We start from the raw sequence: 14508 nt of genomic DNA, 5'->3' as shown, positions 1-14508 counted from the left end.
ATTGTCTTTATTGATGACATTTTGATCTACTCAGCAACTGAAGAAGAGCATGCACAACAATTGCGTACATCATTGCAGATCCTTCGAGAAGAGAAGTTCTATGCTAAATTCTCAAAGTGTGAGTTTTGGTTGCATGAAGTGGTCTTCCTAGGACATGTGGTATCTGGAGAAGGAATCTGTGTGGATCGAAAGAAAGTTAAAGCAATCATTGATTGGGAACAACCAAAGAGTGTGTCTGAAGTTCGAAGTTTCCTTAGTTTGGTGGGTTATTATCGACGTTTTGTGGAGGGGTTTTCTTAGATTGCTGCACCTTTATCATGGTTGACTCGAAAGGAGGTAAAGTTTGTTTGGGATGAGAAGTGTGAGAACAGCTTCCAAGAATTGAAGAAGCGCCTGACTTCAGCGCCAGTGCTCACTCTGCCTACTAGTGGTAAAGAGTTTGTGGTGTTCAGCGATGCTTCTCAACAGGGTCTTGGCTGTGTATTAATGCAAGATGGGAAGGTAATAGCTTATGCTTTGTGACAGTTAAAGAAACACGAGTTGAATTACCCTACCCATGATTTGGGGTTAGCAACAATGGTTTTTTCCCTGAAGATTTGACGACATTATCTTTATGGAGAGAAATGCTTGATTTACACTGATCATAAGAGTTTAAAGTATTTATTTACTCAGAAGGAGCTGAACTTGAGGCAGCGAAGATGGCTAGAGTTGATCAAGGACTATGATTTGGTGATTGACTACTATCCAGGGAAGGCCAATGTGGTAGAAGATGCTCTAAGTAGGAAAACTTCCACTTATTTAGCTTCTGCTACAACATCTTATCGGTCTTAACTTGCAGCTCTTCGAGACATGGATGTGAGAGTTAAGATCGAGCCAAAGGGAATTCTGTTGGCAACTTTTGTGGTAAGACTATCATTACTGGAGCAGATTCAGAAATCTCAGAGAACAGATGAAGAGTTAATGAAGGAAATACAGAGACTGGAAAAAGATGAACCTAGCGATTTTGGGCTTCGCAGTGATGGTATTATGGTATTTCAGTGAAGAGTTTGTATTCTAAGGGATGCAGGACTCAGAAGTGCTATTCTAGAAGAAGCTCACTCCTCAGCCTATGCTATACACCCAGGCAGCATTAAGATGTATCGTACGATCAGGGAAAATTATTGGTGGTCTGGAATGAAACGTGAAATCACAGAATTTGTAGCAAGATGCTTAGTTTGTCACAAGTAAAAGCAGAACATCAACAGCCAGCGGGACTATTACAACATTTGCCTATGCTTGAGTGGAAGTAGGAGCATATTACTATAGATTTTGTGGTTGGGTTACCACGTACTCTTCAGGGGCATGACGCTGTGTGGGTTATTGTGGACCGTTTGACAAAATCAGCCCATTTTCTGGCCATTCATACCAAATACTCTTTGGAGAGGTTAGCGAAGCTATTTATAAGTGAAGTTGTTAAACTCCATGGAGTGCCTGTTTCAATTGTGTCTGATTGTGACCCGAGATTTATGTCTCAGTGTTAGCCTAAGTTTCATCAGGCTCTTGGGACAACTTTGAGATTCAGTACGGCTTACCATCCTCAGACAGACGGCCAATCAGAGCGTATGATCCAGACACTTGAGGATATGCTAAGGGCTTGTGTTCTTTATTTCCAAGGAAGTTGGAACAAGCACTTACCTCTTGTGGAATTTGTTTATAATAATATCTTCCATGCAAGTATTGGTATGGCTCCTTATGAAACTTTATATGGGCGTAAGTGTCGAACACCCCTCTATTAGAATGAAGTTGGTGAAAGAAAGTTGCAAAGTGTCGAATTAATTGAAGTAACCACAGAAAAAAGTGAAGGTAATTCAAGACAGATTAAAAGCAGCCCAAGACCGGCAAAAGAGCTATACTGATAACAGGAGAAAATATTTAGAGTTCCAAGTTGGTGACAGAGTTTTCCTGAAGATATCACCTTGGAAGGGAGTAATTCGGCTCCGTAGCAGGGGAAAGTTAAATCTTGAAGATATTGGGCCATTCTTGATACTTGAAAGAATTGGGCCAGTGGCTTATAGATTACAGTTACTACCAGAGTTAGAGAAGATTCATAATGTTTTCCATGTTTTGTTATTGAAGAAGTATGTACCAGATCCGTTGCATGCACTTGAAACACCTCCATTAGAACTTTGAGAAGATTTGACTTTTGAAGTGACGCTTGTTCGTATCCTTGATTGGCTAGAAAAAATGCTTCGGGGAAAGGTGGTGCCAGTTATAAAAGTTCTTTGGAAAAGTGATTAGATTGAGGAGTTGACTTGGGAACCTGAACGGTTCATGAGAAATAAATATCCTCATTTATTCAGTGAGTTTGGTAAGCTAAAATTTTGAGGACAAAATTTTTTTAAGGAGGGTAGAGTGTTGTACCCTGTCCTGATTTAGACCTCGGGCCTATTTAGATTTTTATGCTTGCATTAGGGATAAAATGGTCATTTAGCAGTAGTGGCATTTTGCATGTTTGCATAGTAGCTTTTATGTAAAAAATCGAGGGCAATTCCGTTATTTGGATCCATTTTCTATGATTTTTCTATTAAGAGGGCAATTAGGTCATTTCCTATATATTATATAAAAAAAAGAATGAATGAGAGAAACCAACCTGGATCCTTCTCCATCTTCATTTCCTTTCTCTTTGTTTCTTGTTCGGCCGACCATAACTTTAAAGAAATTTTTTTCCGAGGAGAATTTCCGGCGAACTTGGGCCAAGTTTGGAAAAAAGATCGGGAGATCTTCGGTGACCATCTTTGGTGAGATGGTTGTGTGTACCTTGGTGGGAACGCCCCTCGAGAGAGGGTGACCTACTGAAGTGATGTGAGAAAGGAAGCAGCTGCAGGCAGGAGGAGCTCGAGTCGAGTCAACTGCTACGAGACGGACTGAAGGAACCGGGAAGCTTGAAAGGTGCAACTGACTAGAACTCAGTCATGTTCAGTAAGGTGAGCCTTGTTGCAACTGGGTGTTGCAACACCTAACTTTGGAAGGTGTCCAAGTTAGGAAACCGCAGAAAATTCTAAAAGAGGAAGTTTTATTGAGATGTCGGTGCATCCATATAAAAGATCTTGCTTGAAATTTAGGATGAGCCACGGAGTGAGAGATCCTTTGGTGAGGGTTAAGGAGAGTGGGCATCGGTCAATCTTAAGGGGATATTTTTTGTCTTGAGAGAGTGAGAGAGTGTTGTACTTTTTATTCTTAAGCCTCTTTTAGTGGATTGATTCTCCAGGCATAGCCCCCCAGATATAGGCAAAGTTGTGCCGAACTGGGTCATCAATTTGCTTGTCTTCTTTCTCTTCCATGATTGTGTGTGTTTAATTTTCAAGTGAGTTTTTGAGTGACTTATCTTATCATACTAACCCATCGGAACCATCAGAAATTAAACATACAAATGCTAAATCTCATAGCATTCACCTAAAACAATTACTTTGATTTAATGGAATGAATTTAAATAAACAAATATTATGAATATTTTAAATATTAATAAACAAATCCAAATTTAAGGGCAAAATTTGCAAAGTTATGTATATCATTTTTTCTATAATAATAACAAAAGTAAGAATTACGAAATTTCCAAAACATGAGGGGTTAATATGTAAAAACAATTATCCTTAATTAAATCCCTTTTTAAAATTTTGGCCAAGTAAAACCCTACTGAACCCAAAGCTCTCACTGCGGCGATGCCGATCGAAGAGAAGAAGAAGAAGAAGAAGAAGAAGAGAGGGAGAAAGGACAAATGGGGCCAACCACTGCCGGAGGTGGTCGCCGGAGAAGAAGAAGACCAAGAAGTGGAGCTAGATGATGGTGGTGATGGCGTTGATGAACCCCAGGATTCATCCTACGAGCCCAACAAGGTGGTGATCAGTGGCATGCCTTACTCCGCAACAGAAGACCAGATCCGAAGCCTCTTCAAGGACATTGGCCCTGTCCAACAGCTCCAGCTCTCCAAGTTTCCCGATTCTGGTGGCTTTCGTGGTCTCGCCTTTGTGTCCTTCCAGGTCTAAGCAGTCTTTCTTCTTGTTATCAGTTAATAGTGTGTGTGTGTGTTTTTTTTTCTTTTATTCTTGTGTTCTAATTTGAAGATTATTTAATTTTATCTCTTATCATGCAAAAAAAAGCAATCTTGATAAGAATAGATGATAAAGGTCTTAGCCTTTTTTCACTATAACATCATTTGGTTTTGAAAGGTCTTAGCTTTGATTTTTTTGGATCATCAGGGAGGTTCTTTATTTCTGGGTCACTATTTTGTTAAATGAATAAGAAAGGCTAGAAAACTAGGGAGGAAAATTGTGGAACTTTGTGTTTGTTTATCCCTTGTTAGATGAATCAGAAAGAGCTGTCATTGGTTTTTGAAAATATATTTTGATTGTCTATTGGGACTGCTTCATCATTGTCTTGCATGATGCAAAAATAAGTAACCTCAATGATATATGATAAAGGTCTTAGCTTTTCTCACTATTGCTTCATTTTTAGTCAAATGGGATTAGTGAGTTGTTGTTGTAACAGTGTCCTTGTTGAGGCATTGACTTTTGAATTGTTTAGGAATATCTTTAGAATAAAAGACAAGAGAAAGAAGGAAATTGTATTTATCTATTTCCAGACTCCAATTGATTGCATAAGAAAGTGCTACTATTGGTTTTTTGAAAAGAATTTAATTGTCTATGAGATTTTTTTTGTTGTTGCCTCCTTGATGCAAAATGAAGCAATCTTGATGACATTAAATGATGAAGCAATAAAGGTGTGTTTAGCAATTGGGCCACCCCCAAACCTCAACCACCAACACCTATAAGATTTTCGTTTTGTCATCATTAGGATATTGCTAGTGGAAATGAGAGTAGTGAGTTACTGTGGCTAGCACTGTCTTTGATTTGGATGATTAAGGAGCTTCTCTTTATTTATTTTTTTAATTTTAATTTCCTTCTTTAATGATATAGTTGGTTACCAACCCAAGCCACTGTCAACAGCGTAGATTTTGTGAAATTGGCCAATGTTATTTTAGGATTCTAGGTTTGTTTGGTTTATCATCTTTTATTGCTATTTTAGTAATATAGTATGTGCAAACTTTTTACTTAAGCATGTAGTAGTTCTGAATGGGGTAAATCACAAATGATATGTGAAGAAGGTAACAAACTCATGCTTCTATTCTACATAAATTTTCCCAATATTATTTAGACTAAAGTGCGGAACATGTTCCTCTAGCACATGATAAATTATAATATAGTTTCTCTTTTAATAAATTGTATTGGTGCAAAGGAAACAATTTGACCTTTCCATCCATTTGCTCATGACTTCTAGTAGCTTATAAATGTCTCCTCACTTTTTTCTTGTATTTTAGAAGCCTCTAGTCTAGAAATCATTTTAAGTTTTTAACTATTTCCTGAGTGTTATGTGACAATAGTTTCATCATTTACTTTATGGTTCAATAACCAATTGTATTCTTATGCGATGTGTCTAATACATTGGCATACTGATGTAAGACAGTTTTATTACTAAAAGGTTATAAAAAGTTAATAAAATATAAAGAAACAGCAAATGTCTTTTAAAAGTATGTGATCATGTTTCAATTCTCAAATGCCAAATAGGAGAATATATATATATATATATTTGGAGAGCATGCTTTCTAATCAATCTATTCCTAAATGCGTTAGCTAGGAGTAAGGTGACAATGGCAATAGGCTATTGTTCTAGAAAATTAGTAAAAAAATTCTACTAGTCAAAGTACACTGCAAATGATTTGATTTATGCTAATAAGAAGATTGTTTCCTTTAAACTTCAACTCAAATTTTCTATCATTTTTCAGTATAGTATTCTGAAATTTAATTTCTTCTTGATTGAATGGAAAAGAGTTATTATTCAAATTGGAATTTGGCCTATTGAAGAAAAATTCTTCACTTCTAGCTAATACTAAGAGCACATACATAAGCAATACGTAAACTTCATTAGAACTAGACCAACATTTTGGTTCTTTTTGTTGCTGGACAATATGACTGATTGGATTTGATTTTCATTTATCAGACACAGGAAATTGCCATCAGTTCGCTTAAGCTTGATGGTTCAAAAATGTCAGTATTCTAATTATGCATACTTTTTTTTCTTCTTTTATATTCTCTTTTAGCATATTTAGTTCACTTCTTTGTGTTTGCAGGGGAAATAGGTTTATAAAGGTTGAAAGATGTAGACTAGATCCCCGAAGAAAAAGGAAGAGTGAATTTCTAAGCGAACCAAAGAAGGTTGATGGATGTTTCTCAGCATATATTGGCAACCTCTCGTACAATGTGACTGAAGACGATATAAGAGAATGCTTCGTGGCATCAAATATTGATTCAGTAAGATTTGCCATTAACAAAACAACAGGAACTTTCCGAGGCTTCTGCCATGTTGATTTTGCAGATGATGAGTCATTAGAGAAAGCAATGAAGAAAAATCAAGTAGAACTACATGGGAGGCCAATGAAAATAGCATATGCAGTATCAAATCGGCATTGACTTTTCGAATCTCATCTTTAAAAGAATTTCCATAGTTGATGTATTGATGTTTTTTAATTTTTATTCTCACTAATCAAGAGTCTTGATCTGTGTTTTTAAGACAAATGCAATGCAAGCTTGTCAAAATTTGGCAAGAAATGGACATTAAGATCCAAATGTGTTGGCAAAGCACATGCTATGCATCTCACACCTAAAAAAAGCACATGTGGTCCTTTTAAGAATTAACTGGGCTTTTTTTTGCATAAATACCTTTGCAAAATTGTAACTGCTTCACATTGTCATGTGTATAATATTCATATTCTTTTCAGGGTGCTTTATGCAAAAATTTGGCATTAAAAACTTAAATTACAAGTAAAATTCTAAAACTTCGGATTCGAATATGCGTGTAATTTAATTATTATTTCAGATTATTTTCGGGAATTCCCATTCTAAAAATAGAACAGGGAGTGATTTGTAATTCTAAAACTTGTGAGGGTCTAATGTGCAATTTAAAACGCGGAAATATGCAAAATGAACCCTTAAATAATAAACTATTAACCATGAACGAAAAATTCCGGGAAACAGATAAAAAGTAACAAAAGTCCGGGAAACATCGAAGTTCCGAGTAGAAGAAGGAGTGGCCATGGATCCCAGCTCTCTAATGGATCCAAAACCTAGCCTTTCTTCTCCTTCTCCTTCTCCTTCTCCTTCTCCGATACCTTCTCCGGCCTCCGGCGGTGCCCATCGATCGTTCTCCAAGATGGTCGGAACTCCGCAGCGCTTCATCTATAGCGACCGCTTCATCCCCAGCCGTGCCGGATCCAACTTCGCCCTTTTCGACCTCACCGATACCACTCCTGCTCGTGAGGACTCCTCCAGCACCTACAACACGCTCCTCCGTTCCGTCCTCTTCGGCCCTGACCATGTCTCCGTCGTTCCCCCCTCTACTCCCGATCGCTCCGCCTCTTCCCCGTCAGTTTCCTCCTCATCTACTCCCTCCCCTGCGTCTTCCACTCCTGGTCGGAATATTTTCCGATTTCGATCGGAGATCCCCCGCCGATCTCTTTACCATGCCTTTGATGATGAGTTGCCCGGGTTTGTGCCTCCCCAACCCAAAGCGCCCAGGAAGGTTTCTCGATCGCCTTACAAGGTAGTAGATTATTGTGTTGATTTGCTTAGAAAGATTGGAATTTTACTTGGTTGTGATCTGGTTTTTTTGGGGTTTTTTTTAGGTGTTGGATGCACCGGCATTGCAGGACGATTTCTATTTGAATCTCGTTGATTGGTCTTCTCACAATGTGTTGGCTGTGGGTTTGGGCAATTGCGTCTATCTCTGGAATGCTTGCAGCAGCAAGGTGAGATCTTCTATACATATCCATAATATTAGGGTACATTGTTCTCATGAGTGAAGTTTAACATGGATTGATATTGATCCAATGGGATGGTTGTTGATGGAGCAGGTGACTAAGCTCTGTGATTTGGGTGAGGATGACAGTGTCTGCTCGGTTGGATGGGCACAGAGAGGCACTCATCTTGCTGTTGGAACTAATTTGGGGAAAGTTCAGGTTTGTGATGGATGTCTTTAGTTTCATTTATTTGATTTGAAGGAGTCAGTTGTGTGTTCATCAGTGTTGTGTTAGGATGACAATCAGATTCTTTATTTTATGTCTGCTTAAATCGTTGTAAGTGCCAAATTATGCATCTAAGTTCCTGTGGCACTATGTTTTTATTTGCGTATCTTTGGAGTTATTCCTGGTTTCCTTATAATTATGAGTATCTGATTGATATCAATGCTGATAAAGGGGTGGATTTATAGAGGAACTGATAGATATGTTGTTTATCTAGTCCATTTCTGAGAATACTGCTTGTTGATAGCATTACATGTATACAAGCATGGTCTTGTTTATTTCTCTAAAGTCAGCAGAGGTGGCAATGCCTTTCACCGGTTATACAGTTATTTTAATATATGTTATCGCTTATGAATCTCTTAATGTCTGCCATGATTTGTTAGCTTTATCAATTTTTACCTGATACCATGCAACTTGTCTACATGTGTTATTTATTTCATCAACTTACGTAATGTGGCATGTTGAGTTGTCTTTTACTTGTACTACTACACAACCCATAAACTTTGTCGAATACAAAGCTGAAGACTAGTGTGTTGTAGATATGGGATGCATCACGTTGTCGGAGGATAAGAACCATGGATGGCCATCGTTACCGAGTTGGAGCTCAAGCCTGGAGTTCTTCTGTGTTATCTTCTGGTAGCCGGGACAAGACAATTCTTCAACGTGATATTCGTGCTCAAGAAGATTTTGTTAGCAAGCTTACTGGGCATAAGTCAGAGGTATGTCTCTTTTCTCCTTTTTAGAGAACACAATCCCATAATTAATTTGATATTCCTAAAATCTTGATATTTGTGAAGCTTTTAGACCTCTCATTCAAATTGGCGTGGGAAATTACTTTGTCAGCTGCTCAACTGAGTTTTAACTATTCTAGCATTTAATGATTCATGATACCGTTTTGGAATTGACATCGTGTCTCTTTATGTAGGTCTGTGGGCTGAAGTGGTCGTATGATAATCGGGAGCTTGCATCTGGTGGAAATGATAACAGAGTAAGTTGTATATGTTTCTTTATTTCTAGTTATTTATTGAATTATTTCTTTCATTAAGATGATTATTTTGATATAATCCTATTTTGTGAATTATTAAGCAATGTGAATTATGAATTGCTTATGTTTGCCAATTTCTGAACAGCTTTTTGTGTGGAACCAACATTCCACTCAACCTGTACTCAAGTATTGTGAGCACACAGCAGCTGTAAAGGCTATTGCTTGGTCTCCACATCTTCATGGGCTTCTTGCTTCTGGAGGTGGAACAGCTGATCGGTGCATTCGGTTCTGGAATACAACCACAAATTCACACTTAAGCTCCATGGACACCGGAAGTCAGGTAAATTTCTCAGAATTTAATTGCTGATACTCCAATTATGGTGTTAATAAATTCTATTGATAACATTTTTATTTTGCCTAGATTATCATGCCTTTGTAACGTATTTGCTTCCTAAGGCAACTTAAACTTTTAGTTTGTCATGATGCATAATGAAGTTTTAACAAGAGCTGGTGTTTGACAGCTGGAACTTTGGATTTGAAATGAATTAGAGACAATTACCTACCAGCCAATTATGCTTGTCACATCAGTTTTTAGACTACTTTAGAAGTTGTTGCCCTTTACATTGTTCAATGGTTTAATGATATTTTAATTAAAAAATTCAATAATTTTCATCAAGTCTCTTGGTTTCTGAGGCCTCGGATCATCTCTTTATTATCCATCACACTTATCTAGCTGCCACTTTCACCATTTTCATTGTTGCGGCACAAATCATGTCTCGCAGTATTGGCATAACAGTCTTTCCTGTTTGTAATAATAATAATAATAATAATAATAATAATAATAATAATAACAATTATTATTATTGTTACTATTTCAAGTTTCAGATGTATAATATTGTAGTTTATATGCTTTCTCCTTGTTGCGCACATTGGATATTTATTTTTCTTGTCCTGTATATGCCTAAACATTGGACGTTTTTTTTTTAACCTTTTTCTTCCATTAGATAGTGGCTAAGTTGACATTGTGAGTTGCTCACCTAAAACATGTTTAGTCTAATGAGCATACTTCTTAAGTCATTCTAACGAGGTTAGCCTCCAATATTCTGATTAAAGTTTGCTCTTCAATGTGGTCTGCATGATGTTTAGAAAGACGAGCAGATCTGAAAAATAATTGCCCTTGAGATTTATTGTGTAGTACCAAAATATTGTGTCTTGCTGGCTAGTGGCCAGTGCTGTATTGCATGCCATGGTGTTATTGCATTGGTGTAAAAAATATATACGCCACAATTGGCACAGACAAGCATGCATTTGGGCAAATACTTTTTTGCACCATTTCTCTGAGCTTCTGTATTGTTGCCAGTTGAAATTTAGAAACTTATTCTTACAGAATACCACTCTGACATCCTTTAGAGCAATAACATGGCATTTTTTCTTTCATTTGAAAGGTTGTGTTATGTAACAGCTGCATTTGAACTCATTCTGTTTTCCATCATAGTGGTTGTTTTATCAATTTTGTTGACCAATACAACAATGAGAATTTTTTTTATCAGACTGTACCATAATATCTTGTGTTTTGCTGTGGCACATTGTGTGAATCTGATTGTCTTGCCTACAAGTAACTTTTCATGGGCTTGCTTCTAGTAATGAAAGGAAGGTTAAACCCATGATATGACTCAGGCCAACTACTATATGTTACGTTGATATCATACAATCGACAAACGGTTAACTTACATGTGTGGGATATACCATACGTTTGTCCTGGGCACTAAACTAAGAAATACAGATGCTGGGTTACTTTCAAGCGTAAGAGGGAGTATGAGAAGAGTTATTGAGCATCTTTACCTTATACTAAATAGGTGTGGTGAAAAGATCAATCAAGCATGTCCTAACTTACAAATTCTCGAGGTTTTAATTATTTGTTGCTTATGTAGAAGGATATAATAGCACTTTTTTCATCATCTCCCAATTATGACCGCTCAAGCAAGCAACTGCTTGGATAGAGATTGTACAACAAAATATATACTTGTTTCAGTACCTTCACCTCACAAACAGAGTCTGATATGTGAGATAAGATCGGTTGCCTTCAACTATAATGGGATGCAGGTGGCACAAACTTTAGTGGCCTGTAACATATACTTGTTTCCATGTGCCCTATTTCTCATGATTTTTGAACTGATAAATTTATGATATTGTCAAGAGCAACCAAATTGAATTCTCATCTTTTGTTGTTTTCACCGGTAAATATTTATATTTGCTGTTCCCTTGGATAGCATGATTAACACACACTGTTATCCATTTTGTCAGGTCTGCAATCTTGCATGGTCTAAGAATGTGAATGAACTTGTCAGCACCCATGGGTATTCCCAAAACCAAATTATTGTATGGAGATATCCAACCATGTCAAAGGTAAACTATTTTGACACCCTTGCTAAATATAAGACAACGTCAAAATTTCCAATTCTAATCATCTTGATAAACTATTTTCTTTTGTAGCTGGCAACACTCACTGGCCATTCATACAGAGTCTTGTACTTGGCTATCTCGCCTGATGGACAGGTAAAACCCTCCCTTTCTTCTTCTATCTTAAAGTTATAGCTTCCTTTTGTTGCATATTCTTCAACTGTTAAACATTCTTTTTCCTTTAGACAATCGTCACTGGTGCTGGAGATGAGACGCTCAGGTTCTGGAATGTGTTCCCATCCCCTAAATTTCAGGTAATTGGCTTTTATGATGGAAACAAAATGCATCACTGTAAATTTGGAGCATGAAAACCACTTTTTTTACTCATAAGTTATATAATGAGATTCAAGACCAGTTTGAATGAGTTGCATATTTCTTTTATATCATAGTGAACAGTTTACAAAGAATGTTTTCGGCAAAAGATGACATGTTTTATTGAATTTACCCTTGTGCAGAACACTGGCAGTGAAATTGGAGCATCGTCTCTTGGTAGAACTCAAATCCGGTGACATGTAAAAACAACTAAAGCATTGAGATCCTCCATTTTGTTGTCCCTGTTGCCCTATTTAATGTTTTGCTCAGCATCCTCTGAATTATGGCGACTTTAGGCGGCCTTTAGTTATCTATATGTTGAATGTAAATATATCACGTACGGTTGAGAAAAGTTCAATACTTGTTGGTTGTTACATTATTGAATTGCCGAAAGTTCTAAAATGAACCACATGTTCCGTATAATAAATTAAGCTTTTTTTTTAATCAATATCTTTTTTTTTTTCTCACTGATTGTGGAAGATGAATTTACATCAAAACTATACCTGCAATTGTTGCTCATAAATTTCAGTTGTAGGTTTGTAGTTAACCTTGACCTACGACTGGACCACTTTATCTTTCAATAGGTTGCGGGTAAATAAATAACCTTGTCCTACAACAGGAACACTATCTTTCAAAAGGACCTAAAACATCCAAATGAAAAGTGCACACCTTATGCATTCCAACAACACAAGCAGCTACATTGTTTTCAACTAACACCTTGCATGAAAGTCTTGACCTGGAGAGCCTGACCTTCTTCCTTGGAGAGCCTGACCTTGCTGAGAGCCTTGCTTCCCCCTTTGCCATGGCAAGCGGGGGTCAACCCCCTCCCCCTCCCAAAAAATCCTGATCTCAAATTGCAGCTTCTCTGACCCACTCTACGGTTAACTCTTCTCTCCATAACGAACAACTTCTCAACAAATTCAAAGCCACCACCTCCAACTTCGTTCGGCTGGATAAAGATGCCATTAACCGTGGCCGTATGAAATTTCAATATGCCTTGTATGGCAAATTGTTTGGAAAATCTCCTCCTTTCGAACAGGTCAAGACGTCGCTTCTTGATAAGTGGAATAGTTTTGAAGAGATCTTCATCTCCGACCTCCCTAATGGTTTTTTACTGGTTAGATGCCCTACTGAAAAAGTTATGCAGCAACTCCTTCTGGATGGACCTTGGTCTGTAAATGGGGTCATTTTACAGCTGTCTCCTTGGAAACCATTTTTTGAACCGAGCTTCGCTAAGTTAAATTCCGCAGTAATATGGGTGCAGTTTCATAACTTGCCGGTAGAATGTTGGGACGGTGATGTTCTAGAAACCATTGCTAGCAACTTTGGTAATCTTATCAAGGTTGACGAATTCACATCCACACTGGTAAGATCCAAATACGCTAGTTTGCATTGAAATAGACTTATCTAAACCTCTATGTCGCGGATTTTGGATCGGAGATGATTTTCAGAAGGTGTTCGTCGTGGTGATGTATGAGAGATTGCCGACATTCTGCTACAATTGTGGGCTTATTGGTCATGGTAGTAACTCGTGCACTCGAGCTACTTCGTCGTGGTGATGAACGAGTGCCGGCGGAAAGAACCGCCCATGTCTCAAACGACGCAGATCAGATCATGGATGTATCTGACCCCATCTTCGCCCTTGGTTCTGATGACAACCTGGCCTTTGACTTTGGACCATGGCTTTTGGTTTCCCGCGCGGCATGGCCATGCTTGGGGTCGCGGTGGTGGTGCAGTGCGTGCCCCACACGTGACTCCGCGCACAGCAGACGGGGTGGAAGCCGAAAACGCTGCGTCCCGAGGTACTGTCTCCCATAGCTTACGTGGCGGATCTAGATTTGCTGGTCGTGGGCGGTCGTCCACTTTCCACGCCTCTCGCGATTCCCCACACTCTGACGTCGTCGAAACTCTAAATGTTCAAAATCCCGTTGCAAATCTAGCCGTTAACCAAAACTTTGTGATCAACGAAACACTAGGAGATAATCATCTAGATCTACCACTTTCTCCTTCGCTTGATCCCTAGACCACTACTCTGTCAGAGCCTTCAAGTCAAAACGTTGTTACCCCTCCTCGAGACCTTCCACCGCCTAATCCTCCCAATCAAATCGTTCCTTTTCATTCTTCTCGAGGAGCCCCTCTGATAACCGGCCCTTCTAGACCGGGACCCAGACCCACTTCCTCCCCACCCATCCTGAGAGCCTCGGTCCCGGTTGTCCACCAACTCTCTTTCTTCTGACTTACAACATGACTCTCTTGTTTCCCAAGTGTCGTCTGCCCTTGAATCTAGTGAAATGGAAGAGGATAGGGGAGATGATGAGGGTTCCACTGAAGACGAAGACGATGAGATGCCTGATGAGGAAGACGAACTGGAAGACTCTATGACGTTGGTGTAGTATCAAGCTGGGGTCAGACGGGATGCCCTCATCAGAAAAGGAGTTCATGCTGAAGAAACCTCGCCGAAGAAAGGCAGAATGGAAACCGGGGGTTCCGGACCTTGATATAGCCGTCTATCCTCCTCACCCTCCTTCTCCAGGGAGTAATTTTAGTTTTTTCATTTACTATGTTAACTATGAACTCAGCTAAAATAATATGTTGGAATTGCAGGGGGTATCTCCGATCGGGATACTTCTTCTCCGATCAT

The 14508-nt window shown here is 38.6% G+C and overlaps 2 protein-coding genes across 2 annotated transcripts; both read left to right on the top strand.

Annotated features, from left to right (window-relative positions):
- Nucleotides 1–3661: 3661 nt before the first annotated feature.
- On the top strand, nucleotides 3662–6651 carry LOC120283929 (RNA-binding protein CP33, chloroplastic-like). The gene is made up of 3 exons (XM_039290731.1): nucleotides 3662–4016; nucleotides 6034–6080; nucleotides 6164–6651. Exons 1-3 carry the CDS (start codon nucleotides 3699–3701, stop codon nucleotides 6501–6503), a joined length of 705 nt encoding a protein of 234 aa, XP_039146665.1. The 5' UTR covers nucleotides 3662–3698; the 3' UTR covers nucleotides 6504–6651.
- A 428-nt stretch (nucleotides 6652–7079) lies between these two features.
- On the top strand, nucleotides 7080–12331 carry LOC120283928 (protein FIZZY-RELATED 2-like). Its single transcript, XM_039290730.1, has 10 exons — nucleotides 7080–7632; nucleotides 7715–7837; nucleotides 7943–8047; nucleotides 8650–8829; nucleotides 9036–9098; nucleotides 9241–9435; nucleotides 11400–11501; nucleotides 11589–11651; nucleotides 11741–11809; nucleotides 12011–12331. Exons 1-10 carry the CDS (start codon nucleotides 7126–7128, stop codon nucleotides 12062–12064), a joined length of 1461 nt encoding a protein of 486 aa, XP_039146664.1. The 5' UTR covers nucleotides 7080–7125; the 3' UTR covers nucleotides 12065–12331.
- Nucleotides 12332–14508: the final 2177 nt, after the last annotated feature.

The sequence above is a fragment of the Dioscorea cayenensis genome, chromosome 19, assembly GCF_009730915.1.
Source record: "Dioscorea cayenensis subsp. rotundata cultivar TDr96_F1 chromosome 19, TDr96_F1_v2_PseudoChromosome.rev07_lg8_w22 25.fasta, whole genome shotgun sequence".
NCBI lineage: Eukaryota > Viridiplantae > Streptophyta > Magnoliopsida > Dioscoreales > Dioscoreaceae > Dioscorea > Dioscorea cayenensis.
Note: the sequence above shows the minus strand (reverse complement) of the source record. Positions and strands in the feature narration are given on the sequence as shown.